This window comes from Strigops habroptila, chromosome 19 (genome assembly GCF_004027225.2).
Source record: "Strigops habroptila isolate Jane chromosome 19, bStrHab1.2.pri, whole genome shotgun sequence".
NCBI lineage: Eukaryota > Metazoa > Chordata > Aves > Psittaciformes > Psittacidae > Strigops > Strigops habroptila.
Genome location: NC_044295.2, coordinates 369,769 through 386,954, shown reverse-complemented (window position 1 = coordinate 386,954; position 17,186 = coordinate 369,769). Strand labels below are relative to the sequence as shown.

General features: G+C 57.3%; 1 protein-coding gene across 3 annotated transcripts; it reads right to left on the bottom strand.

The window, feature by feature from the left end:
* Positions 1–214: 214 nt before the first annotated feature.
* Positions 215–17,185, bottom strand: NMT1 (N-myristoyltransferase 1). 3 transcript variants are annotated; one of them, XM_030508618.1, is made up of 12 exons: positions 16,761–17,185; positions 9,874–9,985; positions 8,703–8,847; positions 6,376–6,494; positions 5,766–5,857; positions 5,008–5,124; positions 4,354–4,524; positions 3,876–3,984; positions 2,642–2,812; positions 2,222–2,389; positions 1,726–1,863; positions 215–525 (listed from the first exon to the last, which is right to left on the bottom strand). In XM_030508618.1, exons 1-12 carry the CDS (start codon positions 16,886–16,888, stop codon positions 505–507), a joined length of 1,491 nt encoding a protein of 496 aa, XP_030364478.1. In that variant the 5' UTR covers positions 16,889–17,185; the 3' UTR covers positions 215–504. The 3 variants fall into 3 exon arrangements, with proteins under 3 accessions (XP_030364478.1, XP_030364479.1, XP_030364480.1); XM_030508619.1 differs by lacking the exons at positions 8,703–8,847; positions 9,874–9,985; positions 16,761–17,185 and adding exons at positions 6,596–7,074; positions 7,197–8,491; XM_030508620.1 differs by lacking the exons at positions 8,703–8,847; positions 9,874–9,985; positions 16,761–17,185 and adding an exon at positions 6,596–7,146.
* Between the last annotated feature and the right edge of the window lies 1 nt (position 17,186).

The window sequence follows — 17,186 nt, the reverse complement described above, 5'->3', positions numbered from 1 at the left end:
AAAACAGGCGAGCAGGGGGCAGAGCCCAAAGCCCCCTCCAGGCAGGCAGGAGGGCTCGGGAGCCCAGCCACTACATCCCGGTGCTCCAGCAGGCAGGCACCGAGCCGTTCAGCACAGCGAGTGTCTACCTTGGTGGAGAAAAGTCACGGTGCAGCGCCCCGGCGGTGGCCTTCAGCAGATGAACGCAACTCATGGCAGGTGGGAACAGGAAAGATTTAAAATATATATAATATATACTTTTATTATTCACCCGTTAACTCCATTATATGCCAATCATGAGCTAGTTTCAGCAGTTACATTCCCTTGATCATGTCTTTAGGAGGATGCAATTAAATCAACACAAAGGAGACAGCTGGCGCCGGCGGGACGGTGACTCCAGGCAGTGGGTGACGGGGTCGGTGCCACCGCTCCCGGTGCTGCTCCGGCGCCGGCAGAAAGGATGAGGCCAGGACCCCGCTGGGCCTGGCTCCTCGGCAGCGCCGCGCTCTCCTGGCCATGGCTCGTCTACTGCAACACCAGCCCGACCTGGGGAGCCAAGGGAGACGGGAGGTCAGGATGTGTCCCAGCACCTCTGCCCCACATGGAGACAGCTCACAGGCCCCGGCTGGGAGGGCTCAGTGTTGTCCATATGGGTTTCTCCAACTTTGGGATATTATGGTGAGCTGCACCCCCAGAGCAGCAGGTAGAGGGAGGGGATTCTCCCTTTGCTGCGCTCTGGAGAGACCCCCCCACAGCCCTGATCCAGCTCTGGGGCAACAGCACAAGAGGGACAGGGAGCTGTTGGAGCGAGCCCAGAGGAGGCCCCGGAGCTGCTGTGAGGGCTGGAGCAGCTCTGCTCTGGAGCCAGGCTGAGAGAGCTGGGCTGGGGCAGCCTGGAGAAGAGAAGGCTCCTGAAGGGGAGACCTCAGAGCAGCTCCAGTGCCTAAAGGGGCTCCAGGAAACCTGGAGAGGGGCTTTGGACGAGGGCCTGTAGGGACAGGACAAGGGGAATGGCTTTAACCTGCCAGAGGGGAGACTGAGATGAGCTCTGAGGCAGAAGCTCTTCCCTGTGAGGGTGCTGAGGCGCTGGCACAGGGTGCCCAGAGAAGCTGTGGCTGCCCCATCCCTGGCAGTGTTCAAGGCCAGGTTGGACACAGGGGCTTGGAGCAACCTGCTCTAGTGGAAGGTGTCCCTGCCCGTGGCAGGGGGTTGGGACTGGAGGAGCTTTAAGGTCCCTTCCAACCCAAACCAGGCTGGGATTCTGTGATTTGAGAGCAGCAAGAGCCCTGGACTCGTGGCCAAACGGGTGCTCGGACCCTGCCCAACTCCAGCTGGGGAGGTGACCGATATTAGGGGGGTGACACTCCCCAGCAGTCTGCAAGACAGACGTGCTTTACCAGCCAAGGTTGCTTCTAAGCTAATAGCCACGGACTGGGGAGAAGCTGCCTCCCAAGAGCCTGGTACCAGGCCAGGTCGCTCTGTGTGCAGCCGCCACTGCTGGGTGCCCTCCGGCTGCTGCGTGACAGGACGTGCTGGTGGCTGGTCCCGAGCTCTGACCCACTGGAGGCACAGGCAGCCCCTCTGCACATGCTGTGAGCAGAGCTCCCCATTGGCACAGGGCCCTGCTACCACTGACCCAACGGCTCTCACACTCGTCTGTTCTCTCTAGAGCCGGGGGTTGCGGGGACAAGAGGCCTTCCCGTGCACTGGCTGGGCTGGAGGACCCCAGCAGCCCAAGGCACTGACCTTCTCTGGTGCCATGCTGGGGCACTTCCAATTGTACAGGTAATACTGCAGGTTCCCATCCCCAATCCCAAACTTCAGCTTCTCCAGGAAGGTTTTGTTTTCCATGAGATCCAGTGCATTGAAGACGTCGAATCCTTTCTGCACAGGCAAGACACGAAGCCGTCAGTTCCTCCTGCTTACACAGATGAGTTCCTCCCATCCATGGGCTGCCTGCCCCCAATCCTGCCCAGCTTTGCACCCCCAGAAGAAGGGACCGAGGCCACCAGGGAATAACTTAGCATTCCACCCTCAATTCAAGTGCTACGGATCTGCAGCAATATCATTTGCTGTAAGAAGTAGACACCCTGAGCTCAGCTCACCACTAGCTGGAAGGTTCAGGCTACCCCAGCATCCCTCTCCTGGGTGGCAGATCCTTTGGGATTTGGGTTTGTACAGCCCTGGGTATAAGCCCTGCCCCACGGCCAGCCCACGAGCAGCCACATGAGCCATCACTCACCGACTTGGCGAGGATGAGAGCATCACTCATGAGGTCGATGAGAGGCGTCTTGGTGTGAACGTTGTAGAAGGAGTAAGCAGCTTTCAGGCTCTTGTGGGTCGGGTGGTTCATGATGGTGGAGGGCAGAGTGTAGAAGCTCAGGAAGTCTGTCACCTCCCCTGGGGCACTCTGGAAGCCAGAAGTGACAGCACAACACATCAGAGCCAGGAGAAAGCCTGGCCTGAGCCTTAGAGGGGCTTTGCCAGCCTGAGTGACATGCGGGCTCCCTGTGAGGAGACTTGGGCAGCCCAGGATGGAGGAACCATCCTCCAGCAGCTCAAACCTCCCAGCCTGGAAGAACATCTCACTGGCTGGGGCAGCCTCTTCCAGAGGAGGCAGAAACCCAAGAAAACACCCTCAGTCTTGCTCCAGCCCCCTCACCTCCACCACAAAGGTGTCGATGATGTTCTCCTGAGGTAAGAACCAGTGTTCCACCTCCTCTCGGCTCATGACGGGTGTCAGGTGGAACTGCTTCAGGTACTCGGTCAAGAGCTTGTGCACTGCAGAGATATCTTTGTGCTCCATTGGCCGCAAGCCGGGAGTCTTGGGAGTCTACAGAAAGCAGGAGAAACCCTGTGAGTTGCTTGCACTGCAACTTTTACCACCCAGGGGCTCTCTGAGAAGCAGCACAGAGATGCTCTCTGCTTAGATCAGCCCATTTTCAGTCCCCGAACCCAAAGCTGCCCCCCAGCCCTGCTTGCCTGGCAGAAGGATGGATGTGATTGGCCGTGACACCCATGCAGAGACCACAGAGAAGCACAGCAGGTCCCCAAGCCCCACGTGCCAGGTCAAGTCCCACTGGAAGTGGCCTCCTACCCACTAACACCACAATATCTCTGCTTCCCTCCGGGTCTCTGCTCCCGCTTGCAGCAGGGATGGGTGGGAGATGTGCCCCAGGCACTGCAAGGAACCACCTGAGGTTATTTCCAGTTGGACTCAGTTTCTCCTCTGTTTCTCTCAGCAAAGCCCAGCTCGAGCAGCACAGACTGCTTCAGGGGTTGGGTTTCTGTGCAGAAACCAGGAGCTACAACCCAGCAGCTGGTGCCTCTGCTGCGGCAGGAGGCAGGAGCCAGGAGCCATGTCCTGCCCAGCACTCAAGCAGCACTCTCCAACTGCAACGAGCAGCTCTGACCAACAAAATGAAAGCAACAAGGTTGGGGAAGGTGGTGGCAATTTTAATGCTTTGTTTGGTTTTGCTCTCATATCCAGCTGGGAACTTCCCAGGCAGGACAACTGCAGTGACAGAAGCCATCAGTTTGACTAAAGCATGAGGGACTAACCCAGAGCAAGGTCACTCCGAGGCTGTGTTTGGACAGACGAAAGCTGTCATATCCGCATTCTTGTTTTACCAGGAGGGCAGGATATGACTCACCATGAAACAAAAGCTCACGGGGTCCTCTAGCTGCAAAAATTTGCCCTTAAAATGCAGGTAGCCAGGCAAAAAATACAGAAAGATGAAAATACAGACAGAGCAATGGCTCAACAGAACCAGTTACTACATGAAAGAAACCCCAGTTCACCAGGCAAAGGACTTAACCACAGCCAAGGTGTTTGCCTCTCACCCCCTGCTCAGCAAGGAGCAGCTCATGAGCTCACAGCCCTGCCTGGCACCCACCTCGGGCAACCGGTAAAGCTTCATGGTACGTTGCATAGTCATGTTCCTGCTCAGGTGGGAAAACTTGACCTCGATGAGTTTCCGAGGATTCAGGGACCGGTGCCAATACCTGCGGAAACACACTCACAGTGGGAGCCTTGCTCCTGGCCAGCGGGACGGCCACATGGCCACGAGGTTCTCAGAGATGCCACGAGAGGACAAGCGAGAACATCGCAGCCCTGCTGAAGAGGCCAGCAGCTCCCACAGAGGAAAACAAGGGCAGCATGAAGCACTTGTGCTGCACAAAGTCTCCTGTGCTGTGATATATGAGCAGCTTAAGCAAAGCTACTGGATTGAATCCTGGAAGGATGGTGTGGGGAGGAGAAACCTGGGCTGGAACCGATCTCTCCTGTCCTGGGGAATCCCACACATGCTGCAGAAGGGGAGGCAAGGGGAGGTCTGCAGGCAGGAATCTCTTTGGAGAACCTTAGCTACTCACCTGCAAGTCCCCACAGGCTTTGGCAGCACCACTCCCGCCGTGTAAACAGCCTGGAAGATCCCCTCCAGATGCACCCGTCGTGTGATCTCCCGGATCAGAACCGGAGCCACCCGCTTCGAGCGCAGCTTTTTGTGCACGCACAGGAAATTTATCTCTACCATCTTCTTGTCTCTTGGGAAAGAAACAATGCAGAGAGTGAGACCCCAGTGTCCTGAGCCAGCAGGATCACCCTGGGCAGTTTACCTCCAGCCCTTTGAGAAAAAGAGCAGTCAAAGCCTTGGGGAAGGCCAAGGAGCAAGGGTTCGGTTTGGAGAACTCTCCCTTAAGCTGTTACCCAAGGTTTGCCCAAGTTAAATGGTCTCCATCCAGCCCTGGAGGATTTCTGTAAGCCAGAGTTCTAAGCTGACCTCACTCATTGAGGAAAGCAGCCTTCATGGTGGTTGACTACAAGATGTCCTTGCACAGAACTTCACTGCCCATCTTAGATCTCCCCCACCTTCTCCTCCAAGCAGCAAAGCATCCCCACGCTTGGCCAGCATAGGTCTGGCTCTGCTGGTTGGGGAGGATCAGTGTACCCGGACCTCCTCGGTGCTCCCAGGAAGCCCCACGTACCATCGAGGGGCAGGATGGGAAACGCAGCCAAGCAGCACTCACGTGTCATAGATGTGGATGGTGGCTGGAATCGCACTGATAAATCCAACCAGCTTCTTGCTGGAGACAACTCGGACTCCACAGTGCCACTGGGGCAACCAGCCTGGAGGACGCAGCGCCCTGGAGAAGAGACATGCCTCAGAAGTCACATCCCAAAGGTTCCCAGAGTACCTGCTCCTGCCTCCCTGTTGTGCCCTGGGACACCCTGTGTCCTGCTCCAGGCTTCCCAAGGCAGGGTTTGCACGCAGGAGGATGAGAGGGTGACAGTGCTGTGACAAGCAGGGCTGCTGGGATCCAGAGCAATTCCTTTACTCCGTGGCCAAAGCCACTTCTCCCTAGGAGGAAATCCAATTTCACACAGAAGGAAATTCATGTTCCTCGATTCACCAACGCCCTGAGGAAACAGCAGCTCTGCTGCAACAGGTCTCCAAGTGTTATTCCTGGCAACACTACTTGGCAGCCACCTTTATCCTACAGCTCCAGGGCATTGAGAGGTTCCTCAGCTACTGGGATTTTTACAGACACTCAGGGATCAGCCCAAAGAGTTGAAAGTTCCTGGTTCAGGCTCCCATCGCCCAAGGAAGCCAGAGGCAGGGAGGGCTGGGTGAGCGCTCTCACAGTGTACCTGGGACACGGCCACACGGTGACGGATGGGAAGGGAGGTTTCCTCATGTGAGACGGAAAAAGCAACAGCAGCTGCAGTGCTGTCACTGGGATCAAGCATCCCACCCCCTGTGCTCCATGGTCATGGTGCCACTCACCACAGCAGGAACTCGGGAGAGTAATCGAAGCGGAACATGTTGTCATCGTCCTCCACGTAGTTCTCGTTCAGCAGCGTGTAGAGCTCTTTCAGCTGAAGCAGCAGACAGCAAGCAGGTTAAGGACATTGTCCAGCCACCACGTGCCCCAGCTGCCCTGGGATGGGACCCTGAGCACTATTTGTGTGCCCACAGCAATGGGTGACACACGCGGACATGTCCCTGCTGCTGGCATGTCCCCCTGCTCGGGCCTGCTGGCTCCAGGCTCCTGAACCTGCCACTGCAGAGCAGGGTAAGCAGCGGGACACAGAGGATGACACAGGGAGGTGGGTCACAGTCTGGAGGGTCTTCCCAAGGGAAAACTCCTGGCTTCAGGCATCCTTACATCACCATGAAGAAACCAGGCCAACATGGAATGGGGAAGAGGTAATTGCACAGTGGGGGAAGTCAGACCCAGCTATCTCCAAGGAGATGGCATGAGCTGGAGAGCTGCCTGGTATGGTGAAGGACACGTTCCTGTTCCCAAAACCATCTCTGGCAGTCCAAGCATGGAACTGCCAACTGTGCAATGGAGATGGCCTCCCACCACACGTGCCAAGCTGCCTGTACTCACCACGCCTCTATCTCCAAGGTCCAGGGCATCCCAGGTGAAGCCCAGAGGCAAAGTGTATGGCTCCTGACGGATATTGTCTTTGTCTGGCTCAACGGGACCATGGGTGTTCACCACTTCTCCTGTAAGAGAGAGCAAGGAGCCATGAAGACACCTTCTACTACTTGAAGCCAAGTCTCCACAACACTTCAATCTGGCAACCAACGTGCCTCCTGTCTCCCACCCCAGGTTCCTGCTGAGGGGGAGTCAGGAATCATTATTTCACCCACCCAGTTTGGTGGGTGCCCCACATCTGTCGTGACACAGGGGCAGAGAACCAAAACTCCTTCCAGGGCAACAGTGCAGCTCATTGGGCAGTAGAGAGGAGGTGACCGAGCTGATGAGAGCTTCAAGGCCACAGCTATGTCCTCCAGGTCCACATGGGATGTCTTATCCTTCCCCATCCCCGCAATCCCAGCCTCGGCCAGCGCTCTCCCCTGAGCTGCTCCATGGGATGGTGGCTCTCTCCGTGCCAGCTCTGGCCCCTGCCACTTGGCAAGTGTCAGGGCTCCCTTCCCACTGCCCTTAGAGAAGAGCTGCAGTGAACAGAATGACTTCTGTTGGAAGAAACACTGACTCCTAAAGCTCCTGATTCAGCCAAGAGCTGTTGGTTCAAGCACTGGCTTTCCTGGGGATGTCAGCACAGTTGGCATCACTCGAGTGCTGCCAAGGGAAGCAAGCTGTGCGAATTAGGAATTCCTTCAAATAGGCATTGGAAAGGTTTCCAGGCAATGGGGAGGTGAAGAAAGCCCAGAGCAAAACCTGCCCCCTCCAGGAACGCTCACCCCTGGCTGTCCTCTCTGTTTTGAGCAGGTGCTTTGCAATCCAGCCCCCAAAATCCCACAGCACTTTTGGTACCCAGCCCTCCCCAGCCTGAGCTACAAGATGCTGTGTGCCAGAGCGTGTCCTGAGCCAGAGCACAGCACAGCAAGTTGGTGTATGGTGGAATGTGCTGGTTTGTGCTTCTCTTTCCCCTGAAGACACCTTCCACCCTTCCTCCAGAGTTTACCCAGGCAGAAATGATGTTGGCCCTGTCCAGGATCCTCTGGGGAAAAGGGCTAATGCAAGATCAGGTTTGGTGTCTCACCCAACCCCTTGCCAGCTCACTATGACTTTCCAAGCACAAAACTGAGCTCGTGGCGCCCAGCAAACACTCTCTGAGATCAAAGCAAGCCTCAGCCTGGTGCTGACACCATGCAAAGGGAATCAAACACAGCGTGTGTTTGCAGCAAGAGGGATTGGACACAGCCCCATGAAGGAAATCATTGAGGAGCAGCCAATTTGAAGCCATGACAAGCTATGGGTAAAACCAGACACTATGGGCTTGGGCTCATTTACCAGCTCTCCTGAGCTCTACACGGATTTTGCTGGGGGAGCTGAAGCAAAGCAACTCCAGGCACCCCAGGGGCACTGCAGACTTGCTCCAACCAGGCTGGGAAGGAGCACCTTCCAGCCACGCAGCTCAGCAGCAGGGCACCCCTCTGCCTTTCAGGTGTGCTCAGGTGCCAAGAGCTCCTGCCACCCTGAGCAATGCCTGGGACTGACAACACATCCCTTCTGATGGAGCTGGCAGTGCCAAGAGCAAACTGGAGAAAGGGCTGGAGCAAAGGCTAGAGCTGGGAAGCAGAGTGGGGCTGTTTGCAGGGGGAAGAGGGGAGGAAGAGCAGGGATTTCTCACCTGAGCATGGCAGCTTGGGCATGCACGTGCTCTCAGGGTTTGTGTCTCCCCTCTCCTGGCTCAGCCCAGCACCTCCCCATGCCAGAGGCTGATGTGAGCTCAGAACAGCAAAGATGTGGCAGCTCAGCATATGGACCTGCCTCCCTGAGCAACTGGCCCTGTCTCACGCCGAGTTACCTTCCCCACCAAGGACTCCTTGCTGCAAGCTTCAACCCTCAGAAAAGGCAAAGCTGCCAAGTCCTTAGGACTTGGCAAGAAGAAGGCTGACAATGCTGCACATGGAACATGGGCACAGAGGGCTGCAGAGACCCAATTCAAGGGCTAAAGACAAATGAAGGGATGCCCAAACACAGAAGGCAGCAAATGAGGTGTCTGAAATGGCTCCTCATCCCTCTCGACAATCCCAGCTCTCCAGTGGCAGGGCTGAGAGCCCACCATGCTCAATGGGGGACAAGCATCACTGATGCCTTTGAAGCCCAGCTAGGACAGCAAGGAGGGGCCACCCAGGGACTCACCTGCTGGCCAGAGACCAGCTACTTCAGGCTTCTTTGAGCAGCCTGGGGACCACAAGGCTTCTCCCAAGGAGCACAACCCAGCAAGGGGCTGTACATACCTAGCTTGGGCACTGGCTGCGTGTCCCAGAACTGGTAGCTCCTCTTGCTGGCTTCCTCCATGGTTTTGGCAGGGCCTTGACCTACAGAGAAGAGCTCGATGGCTTTTTGAATCTCCTGGATCCTCTCAGCAGGTAAAGCGTTCACCTGGGGGCAGAAAGGCAAAGTGAGTAAGCTGAGCCACCAGGTCTCTATGTCAGCTCTTCCTTTGTGGAGCTGACTGTGCCTTGGGACACTGCCAGGAAGGAGAGAGCAGGTAAGAGACTCCCTTCCCATCCTAGATCCTCCTGTAACCCTCTACGAGATGGATGAACCCTGTCACCAGCCACCTGCTACACACCTAGACCTGGTTTCTAGGCACTCCTGGCTCAAAGGAGATGGATGAACTGCCTTAAAATGCTTTAAGCTTCAGTTAGAGGGTGCTGCAAACCCCAAGAGCAAAGCTCCTTGCTCCACCTTGGCTAACACCCATGCAGAGACTCCCTGGCTCAACCCACACCCGGAACCTGAGCCTCCTGAGGTGGCTTTTCCCTCCTTGCTTCAGCCTCCTCCACCTAAGCTGGATCCATATCTGCAAATGGCAGCTTCCAGAGGAGTCCCTGGGCCCTGTGGATGAGGATGAGGTGGAGAGGCTGAATCCAGAAGAGAGTTTCTTCCTCCTCAGGCAGACCTTGGCAGGGTGGGCAGCTCCAAACCCCAACTCTTCCCTGATTCCTGGAGGATTTAATTTGAAAATGCCAAGCCCCACATTAATGCTCTGCACAGCCAGAATGACAAAATACCAGCACTATGCGGATGGGAACTGGGCGTTGGATAGAAAAGAGCCTCTGTTGAGATGCAGAACTGTGTGTCCCCTGCCCCAGGACAAGAGGGGATGAGAGGGCCAGGAGGATGCCACCCTGGCAGGGACAAACACGACGTGTCCCAACCTCCTTCCTGAAGCACTGGCTGCTAGACAGGACCAGGCAAAGCCAAGAGGGGTGAGACAGACCCTGCTCTGAGCTGGCTGCTGTTCTTAGGAAAAACAGGCAGAAAACCAACAGCATCAGATGTCACCCAAGGAGGAGGAAAACCAGGATCAGGAGACTCTTTCCTTGCCCTAAGCTACACTGGGGAGGTGCAGGATGGGCTGGCTGCTGTGTGGGGCTGCGACTCTGGGAAGGGGTCAGTCACCTTCACCGGCTGGTCCTGAGCCTGGTCGGGCTGATCTCCTCCTTTCTCTTTCTTCCTTTTGGGTTTCTTTTTCTTCTTTTTGGCTCCACTGTCATTTGCTGGACTCAAGCCTCTAAGGAACAAAAGAAACATCGTTAGAGCCCTGAGGTTTTCTTTTGGAGACCCTTTATAGGGTTTTTGACACTCTTTAAGGAAAACACAAGCTCCCTACTCTCAGCCCAAGGCTCCAGGAGGGTGAATGCTCAGTGCACAGAGCGTGCAGTGCTGGGCCCTCTTCCCAGCATCTCTCCCAGAGCTCCATGTGAGCTCCCGAAAGGGCACCAGCCCCAACACCTCCCACCCTGCAGGTTTGCTCAGTGGTGGGGAGTGTGCCCCATGCTGCAGGCGACCAAGTCTTTGCTGTCACACCACCCCACTCGGCCACACATGCCCAAATCCAGCCCAAGGAGAGGCAGGGATGCCCGGCTTAGGCTTTTTCTTCCTCTCTGAGCCCAAGGATGGGTGCAGGAGCAGCAAACACTGGTCCAGCCTATGGCACCACAGCAGGTTCAGGCCCTACAGAGGGGCTGGTGACCAAGGCCACTGTCACCCCCCCTGCAGAGGTGATGATTTTGGGAGGCAGAGGCTGTTACAGTGGGAAATAAACGGTTATGCTGGAGCTAAGAAATTGAGACTGAGCAGCAAATCTCTATGGGAGCCTGTGCCAGGGCATCGCCCGTCCTTCCAGGGATACATGGGAGCCCCACAGCCGATGCGATCACCCCAAAGCATGAAACCTCCCCCTGAACTCAGCCTCACTGGGCAAGTGCGGCGAGGACCTGATGCCAGCACACAGGAAAGGTGCCTGCTCCCAGCGCGGTGGATGTGGCTTCTCCCCGGCGCAGCACCGGCAGCGTTACTGCTGCAGCGCCGGGACACCTCGAGCCAGGAGCCTCCCTGTCAGTGGTCCCCACAACAAGGTTACAGCCTCCGAGAGGGCCACAGCGCAGGAGGAGATTCAAGCCCGAGGTGGCCAGAGCGGGACCGAGCAGAGGCATGAGGGGAAGCAGGAGGGACACGGGGCCAGGGGTGCTTTGCCAGCTGCCAACCCACACGAGGGGCCAGTGCACACCAGCAGCTTCGCCCATCTCTGTCCTGCCTCTGTCAGCGCTGCCAAGCTGATTTTGCAGCCAAACCGTGCAAATCTCCTCTTCTGTTTTCACTGAGCACAATAACCCGCGTTTGGCTCAACGGGGAGAGGCCAGAGCGAGGAAAGCCGTGGAAAACCCCGGGTGGGAGCTGCTCCTTGCATCCAGCAGCACATCCACAGCACCTACAGCTGCAAGGTCCACCACAGGTGGGCACCGTCGCCCACACCAGCGCGGGTCTGGCTGGAAACCTGCAGGGCTGGGTCTGCCTGGGGCATGATGTGGGACCTGGCTGGGGTCTCCTGTACCCGGGGATCTTGTCCTCTTCTTTCCCCAAATCTGAGCTCAGGGATCCAAGCCAGTATGTTTGTTGTCGTATGCTATAGAGCCGTCTCCTTCCTCGCACCCCCAGAACGAGTGCTGCTCTCCCAGCAGGGCCAACCACACAGCTCTGATCTGCCCAGAGGCACCAGCCAGCCTGGAAACCCCCAGGGAGCACCACTTGCTCCTGGACCAGCTTAATATCTTTGCCAAACACAAGATGGTGGTGAAGAGGGTGGAGCAAGGAAAGAAAAGAAGAAACATGCTGGAAAATATGCAGGAGCAGCATCCAACTACTTATTTCAGCAAGGCCAGGAAAAGGAGAGAGCCGGGAGGGGAATAAGGTTTAAAAACATCCGTGGTCTGAGCAGTGAGTTCTGAATCCAGGGAAAAGTGGATAGGGAAATGTGGTTTTGAGGGAGGAAGCCGGGCATGGAGAAGCCTGTGGATGGTGAGGCCATGGACACTCACAGAGCAGAAACCTGACGTGATGGGGAACTGTCACCCTGTGGAGCAGAGACGTCTGCAGGACATGGAGCAGTTGACCTGGTGCAGGCTTTCCTCTGGACAAAACGTGAACCCTTCTAGAGCCTCTGCAAATGGCATTTGCTGGGAAGGAAGATTCCCATTTATCCCCAAGTGAAACACCAGGAAACAGCCAGCAATTGCTCCGCAGCACGGGGAACAAGCAGCGGTGCAGGGCGAGCTGCTCTAGGAGCTGGGCTGTGATGAGAAGTCCCAGCTCTCCTCCAGAAGCACCTGAAGCAGCAGAGCAGAGAGAGGAGCAGCCACGGAGCTGCAGCTCTGTGGGAATCAGCATCCTGCGGTGCTGCTGAACTGTCCCTGGGGGGGACATCTTCCCCTCCTCCCCCTGCTGAGGAAGGGCTTTACCTCCCCCCGAAGGCACGAGCTCTGGCACGGCAGCACAAGTGGTTACAGCAAAGCGGTGCTGACACCACTATTGATCCTGGTGACAAATGCACCACGGGTTATGTTTTTAAACTCCTTGCAGAGGAGCATGGGTGAGACCTGGCAGATGCCCGAGGAGGCAGGACAGCCACCCTGAGGTACTGGGGTGAGCCAAACCATCCACCGTGCAGCTGCAATAAACACAAGAGGGACACAGACCTCCTTGAGCAAGTCCAGAGGAGGCCCCGGAGCTGCTGCGAGGGCTGGAGCAGCTCTGCTCTGGAGCCAGGCTGAGAGAGCTGGGCTGGGGCAGCCTGGAGAAGAGAAGGCTCCTGAAGGGGAGACCTTAGAGCAGCTCCAGGGCCTAAAGGGGCTCCAGGAAACCTGGAGAGGGGCTTTGGACAAGGGCCTGTAGGGACAGGACAAGGGGAATGGCTTTAACCTGCCAGAGGGGAGATTGAGATGAGCTCTGAGGCAGAAGCTCTTCCCTGTGAGGGTGCTGAGGCGCTGGCACAGGGTGCCCAGAGAAGCTGTGGCTGCCCCATCCCTGGCAGTGTTCAAGGCCAGGTTGGACACAGGGGCTTGGAGCAACCTGCTCTAGTGGAAGGTGTCCCTGTCTGTGGCAGGGGTTGGAGCTGGATGAGCTTTAAGGTCCCTTCAGCCCAAACCAGGCTGGGATTCGATGATTTCTCACCAATTTTAACACCCCAAACTGATGGCACAAGGCAGGTTTGGGAGGACAGACACTGGGAGCCATCCCTTCCAAAGCAGATGGACATGTTTTCCCAGGTCACCTCCTCATCAGGATGCTGCAGGTGTCAGATGAGACAACCAAAATCCTCCCAGACCCTGAGTATTCAGCCGCTGTCACTTTGCTTCATACATCAGAGGTGCCAGCTCCCAGCTTGCTGCTGCTGAGTTCAGCCCAACCAGCAGCACTTCCCCCCACGCCAGGCTCGCAGGGAAAGGCACTGGGAAACATCCTCCCTGATTTATGAGCAAAGCCATCGTGACCTGGAAGAAACCAGGGCGGAATAAGGTAGGAAGAGGTTTTGCATTCCCGGGTGCTGTGGTGCGGGGAAGGGCCCTGCTCCAGCTGGGAAATGAAAACCAACCCAGCAAAGGACTCACCAGCAGGTAGGAAAATGCTGGAAAACATGAAGGTCCAACTTGCTGCACCTTGGGAAGCAGTCGTTATAGGTGTTTTCTAGTTTAAAGTCCATTTAGGAAAGCAAATATCATCTTCTTTATGCTCTAATGTAGCTGCAGCCCCTTGGAGTCTCCTCGCATTAAGAGGAATGTCCCACTGGTGGCCTGGGATGAGCCAGCACCACCCAAAATCCCAGGATGTGAGGGCTGAAGCTGGTTGCTCCCCCAACAAGGGTTAACAGCCAGGCCAGCTCTGTCCCACAGCCTTCCCCCCATATTTCCCTTCCAGCCTGAGCTGCTCTGAGAGATAAAGAGGGTGGAGAAGGGCGCGTTGGCTGCGCCATCCCAACCCATCCCCAGCACCCACTGGATCCCAACGGCCCATTTTCCCTTCTCCCAGGAAAGGCATCACCAACACCATGGCCATTACCCACGGCTGCAACCCCACTTCCCCTCTACCCAACAGCTCCTGGGGTTTGCCAACCACTGCACAGAAAACACCCCCCAAAACCCCAGTGAGGGTGGAAGCACCTGAAAACCAGGCGGGTTTGCTCAAGGTGAGACCCGCTCAGACTATCCTGCACCAGCTCAGCCCCTCTGGAGGCTGGCAAAGCCCAGGCACGCCCAGCAACAAAGTGGTGCTGAGCACCCACTTATCCATCACCTGGATCCGTGCTGCTCCTGCTGCATTCCCAGCTCGGAGGGCTGCAAGGTGAGGGAGGAAGCACAAGGGACGACAACTCTGGCTGTGGCTGACTCCCCATAGCTGCCAAAGGCCAGCGGGGAGCTCTGGGGGCCATGGAGGGATTTCAAAGGCAGGACAGGGTGTTATTTCCCATAGGATACACCCTGCGGTGATCTAAAAGCATCTTCTGTTCCACAAAGCAAACTGCCACGCTCGGGCTCACACCTCAGCAAACGGGACCCAAGATGCTGGTTCTGCCTCAAAACCCAAACTGGAAACAGCACATTCAGACAAGGGCTTGTGTGGTTTTGCCTCCCAGCCTGAAAGGTGTCAGATGAGAACCAGGAGCTCCCTGCTCCCTATTTAGGTGCTGGAAAATCCTCCTGTCAAACCTGGGGCTAATCGGGCACGGGGCTTAGGCTGTAATCCCCTCAGGGGCTGGGGTGGGGAGGGAGGCTCTGCGGATGGCAGAGCACAGCTCCCAAAGCAGAATGTGCCATTACTGTGCTCCTTATAGCACCCAAAACCAAACCCTGCCAGTGGAGCACGGTGGTTGTGCCAGGAACATCCCCTCCCAGTGCAAGTGGCGGCCGGGATTGCCAAACCTGGCAGCTGTCCCCCTTTTCCCCGCCATGCTCCAAGCAGCGACACCCCAGTTCACGGCATGGACCCTCCCCGAACTCCTCCCACCTTCCCTGGCTGGTTTTGCCAACAAGAGCCACGTTTCACAGGGCTGAGCCACTCGAATCCTTGGTCTCATCGCTGCCTGTGACCTGACAAAGCCCACGGGCTGGCACCAGAGCCCTGCTGGTCTCTGCCCTTCCAGGGTCATTTCTCTACAATGGGAATAAACCCTCCACAGAGCCGGAGACACAGCAGGAGCCTTCTCTGCACCAAGGGTGGCAAAAAGGGGGATTTCTTTGTGCTTTTTGGGGGAGGAAATCAACTTGGACACGGCAGCAGAGAGCGGTGAAGCCACTTCCCTGTGCTGCCCCAGACCTGCGGCAGAGGAAGCTCCATTCCTCTTTCCTGGCCTTAAAAGGAAAGGCAGTGTTGCTTTCACTAATATTGTTATGTTTTGAAGCCCAGAGCCAAGATCCAGCGACTCTCACCACGAGCTGGGCAGAGGCAGGACTCAGAGTGTTGTTCTGCACCCCCTTGGCAGCTCAAGGCACTTCCCCTGCCCTGTTTTGGGGGGACAGTGACAGAAAACACTCCCCCCACTGCAGCGTAACACGACGGTAGGAAACCAACAGAACCAACGTGCACAGAGAAAGCAAAGCACCACCTTTCCTATTGCCTGGCCTTTTCTCTCCTAAGTGGATCCCCCCTCATTAGGTTTTGGGGACACAGGAGCTTTGCCAGAGCACTCTGAAGCCTCGTGCTTGTGAGCACTGTGCCTGTCACCCGCGCTTCCAACGTTATTCCAGACTCTCCCTTTGTTAATGGGCATTTCCCAGGCTGCCCAGTGAGCTTGTTGCTCTTCCATGCTCACCCTAATCCGGGCAGGAACCTGCATTTTAACTCCTCGAGGTGTGATACCCATCCTACAGGGCTCAAGAACACACCTTTTCCTGGCAAAGGGCAGGCTGAACTGCCGGGCCGGGAAATAACAGTGATGAAGCACCGTGTCTCCTCTCTGCTTGGCTCTGCTCTCCACAAACCTAATCATGTCAGAGGGAAAGAGAAGAAAAATCTCCCCCAGCACAGCTAAACCTATTAGCCTGAGACACAGTGCCACCCCCGGGAGGCAAATACACCACAAGCAGGCATCTGTGCTGCCATCAAGAAATCCTCGGTGATATTTCTTCAGTGACCTTTTATTCACTTTGGTTACGGGGCAGGCGGGATTGCCTCTGGAAAGCCACTGATGGAGGGAGAAGAGCTCTTCAAGGCGACGGCCTCTGTGGTGCAGAGCTGCTGGGGCACAGGGGGAGCGGGAAGAGGCGGCTGGTGAGGCTCAGGGGCGTGAAGCACAAGGTGTAAAACCTCTGGTACATGAGGCACACATCGACGTGCCCTGCTGCAAGCAAAGCCAGCAGGAACGAGGAGGAAGCCAAGAGGCATGGCGAGGCAGCTCTGTGCCTTAGCAAATAAAGCAGCAAGCAATGGGGGGCTGGGGGGGAGTTTAGATCTTTCCTACCTAGATAAGACCCTTCCTTGCCATGTCCACTCGCTCCCAGCCTAATTGCTGCTTCATTCCCTGCTCCTCAAACCACAAGACAACGCCGGCCGCGCTTTGCTGTTTCCAGGATGAGGCCAGAACGGGTGTGCAGGAGCCCGGGCTTCTCCCGGGGCACCCCAAGCTCCTGGGAGCGGGATAACGCACCCTGGGTACCCCTGTGGAGCTGGAGATGCCCGGAGGGGGAACGGGAGACACATCCTAACGCAAGGACAAGGAGAGCTGGGGATGGGGCTCAGTCCTGCAAAAGGAAAAGCACCCGAGGACCCGGACACAGCGCTGCCCGTTCCCCGACCCCGCTCGGCTCCGGACCCGCTCCCGCAACAGGCGTGAATGGGAGCCAACAGCTCCGCCCCCCGCCAGACTGACAGGCGGCTCGACCAATCGTAGAGCAGGACTCTGCCTCGCAGCCAATCAGCGCGCCCGCGGGGCGGGGCGCCGCTCACTTCCCTGCCACCGCCCTCCTCAATGGGTCTGGCCGCCGCCGCGGAGGGCGGCCCCGGCCGCCGCTCACCCCCGGTTGGAGCCGTGCTCCGTCTCGTTCTCGCAGTCGCTGCAGTGCTCGTGGTCGTTCTCGTCCGTCGGCGGCCGCGGAGACCTCGCCGGTGGCCGCCTCACTGCTGTCTCACTGTCGTCCGCCATCTTGCAACGGGGCCTCGGCGCCTGCCGCACTCCCACAACAAAGCGCGCCGCGATTGGGCGGTGGGCCGCGGGGCATGCCGGGACCGGTAGTCTGTGCCGGCATGCGGAGATCGGGCTGCACCGGGACCGGGACTACAGCTCCCGTCGGCCTTCGTGGGGCGTCCCGGGGAGGGGCTCACACACACCCTGGGGCAGCCGTGCGGAGCCACCCGCAGCGGCGGAGACCCGCGGCCTTGGCGGGGAGCAAGGGACGAAAGAGCCGGGCCGCGGGATCCTCGCCCTCACTCGCTTCCTGCCT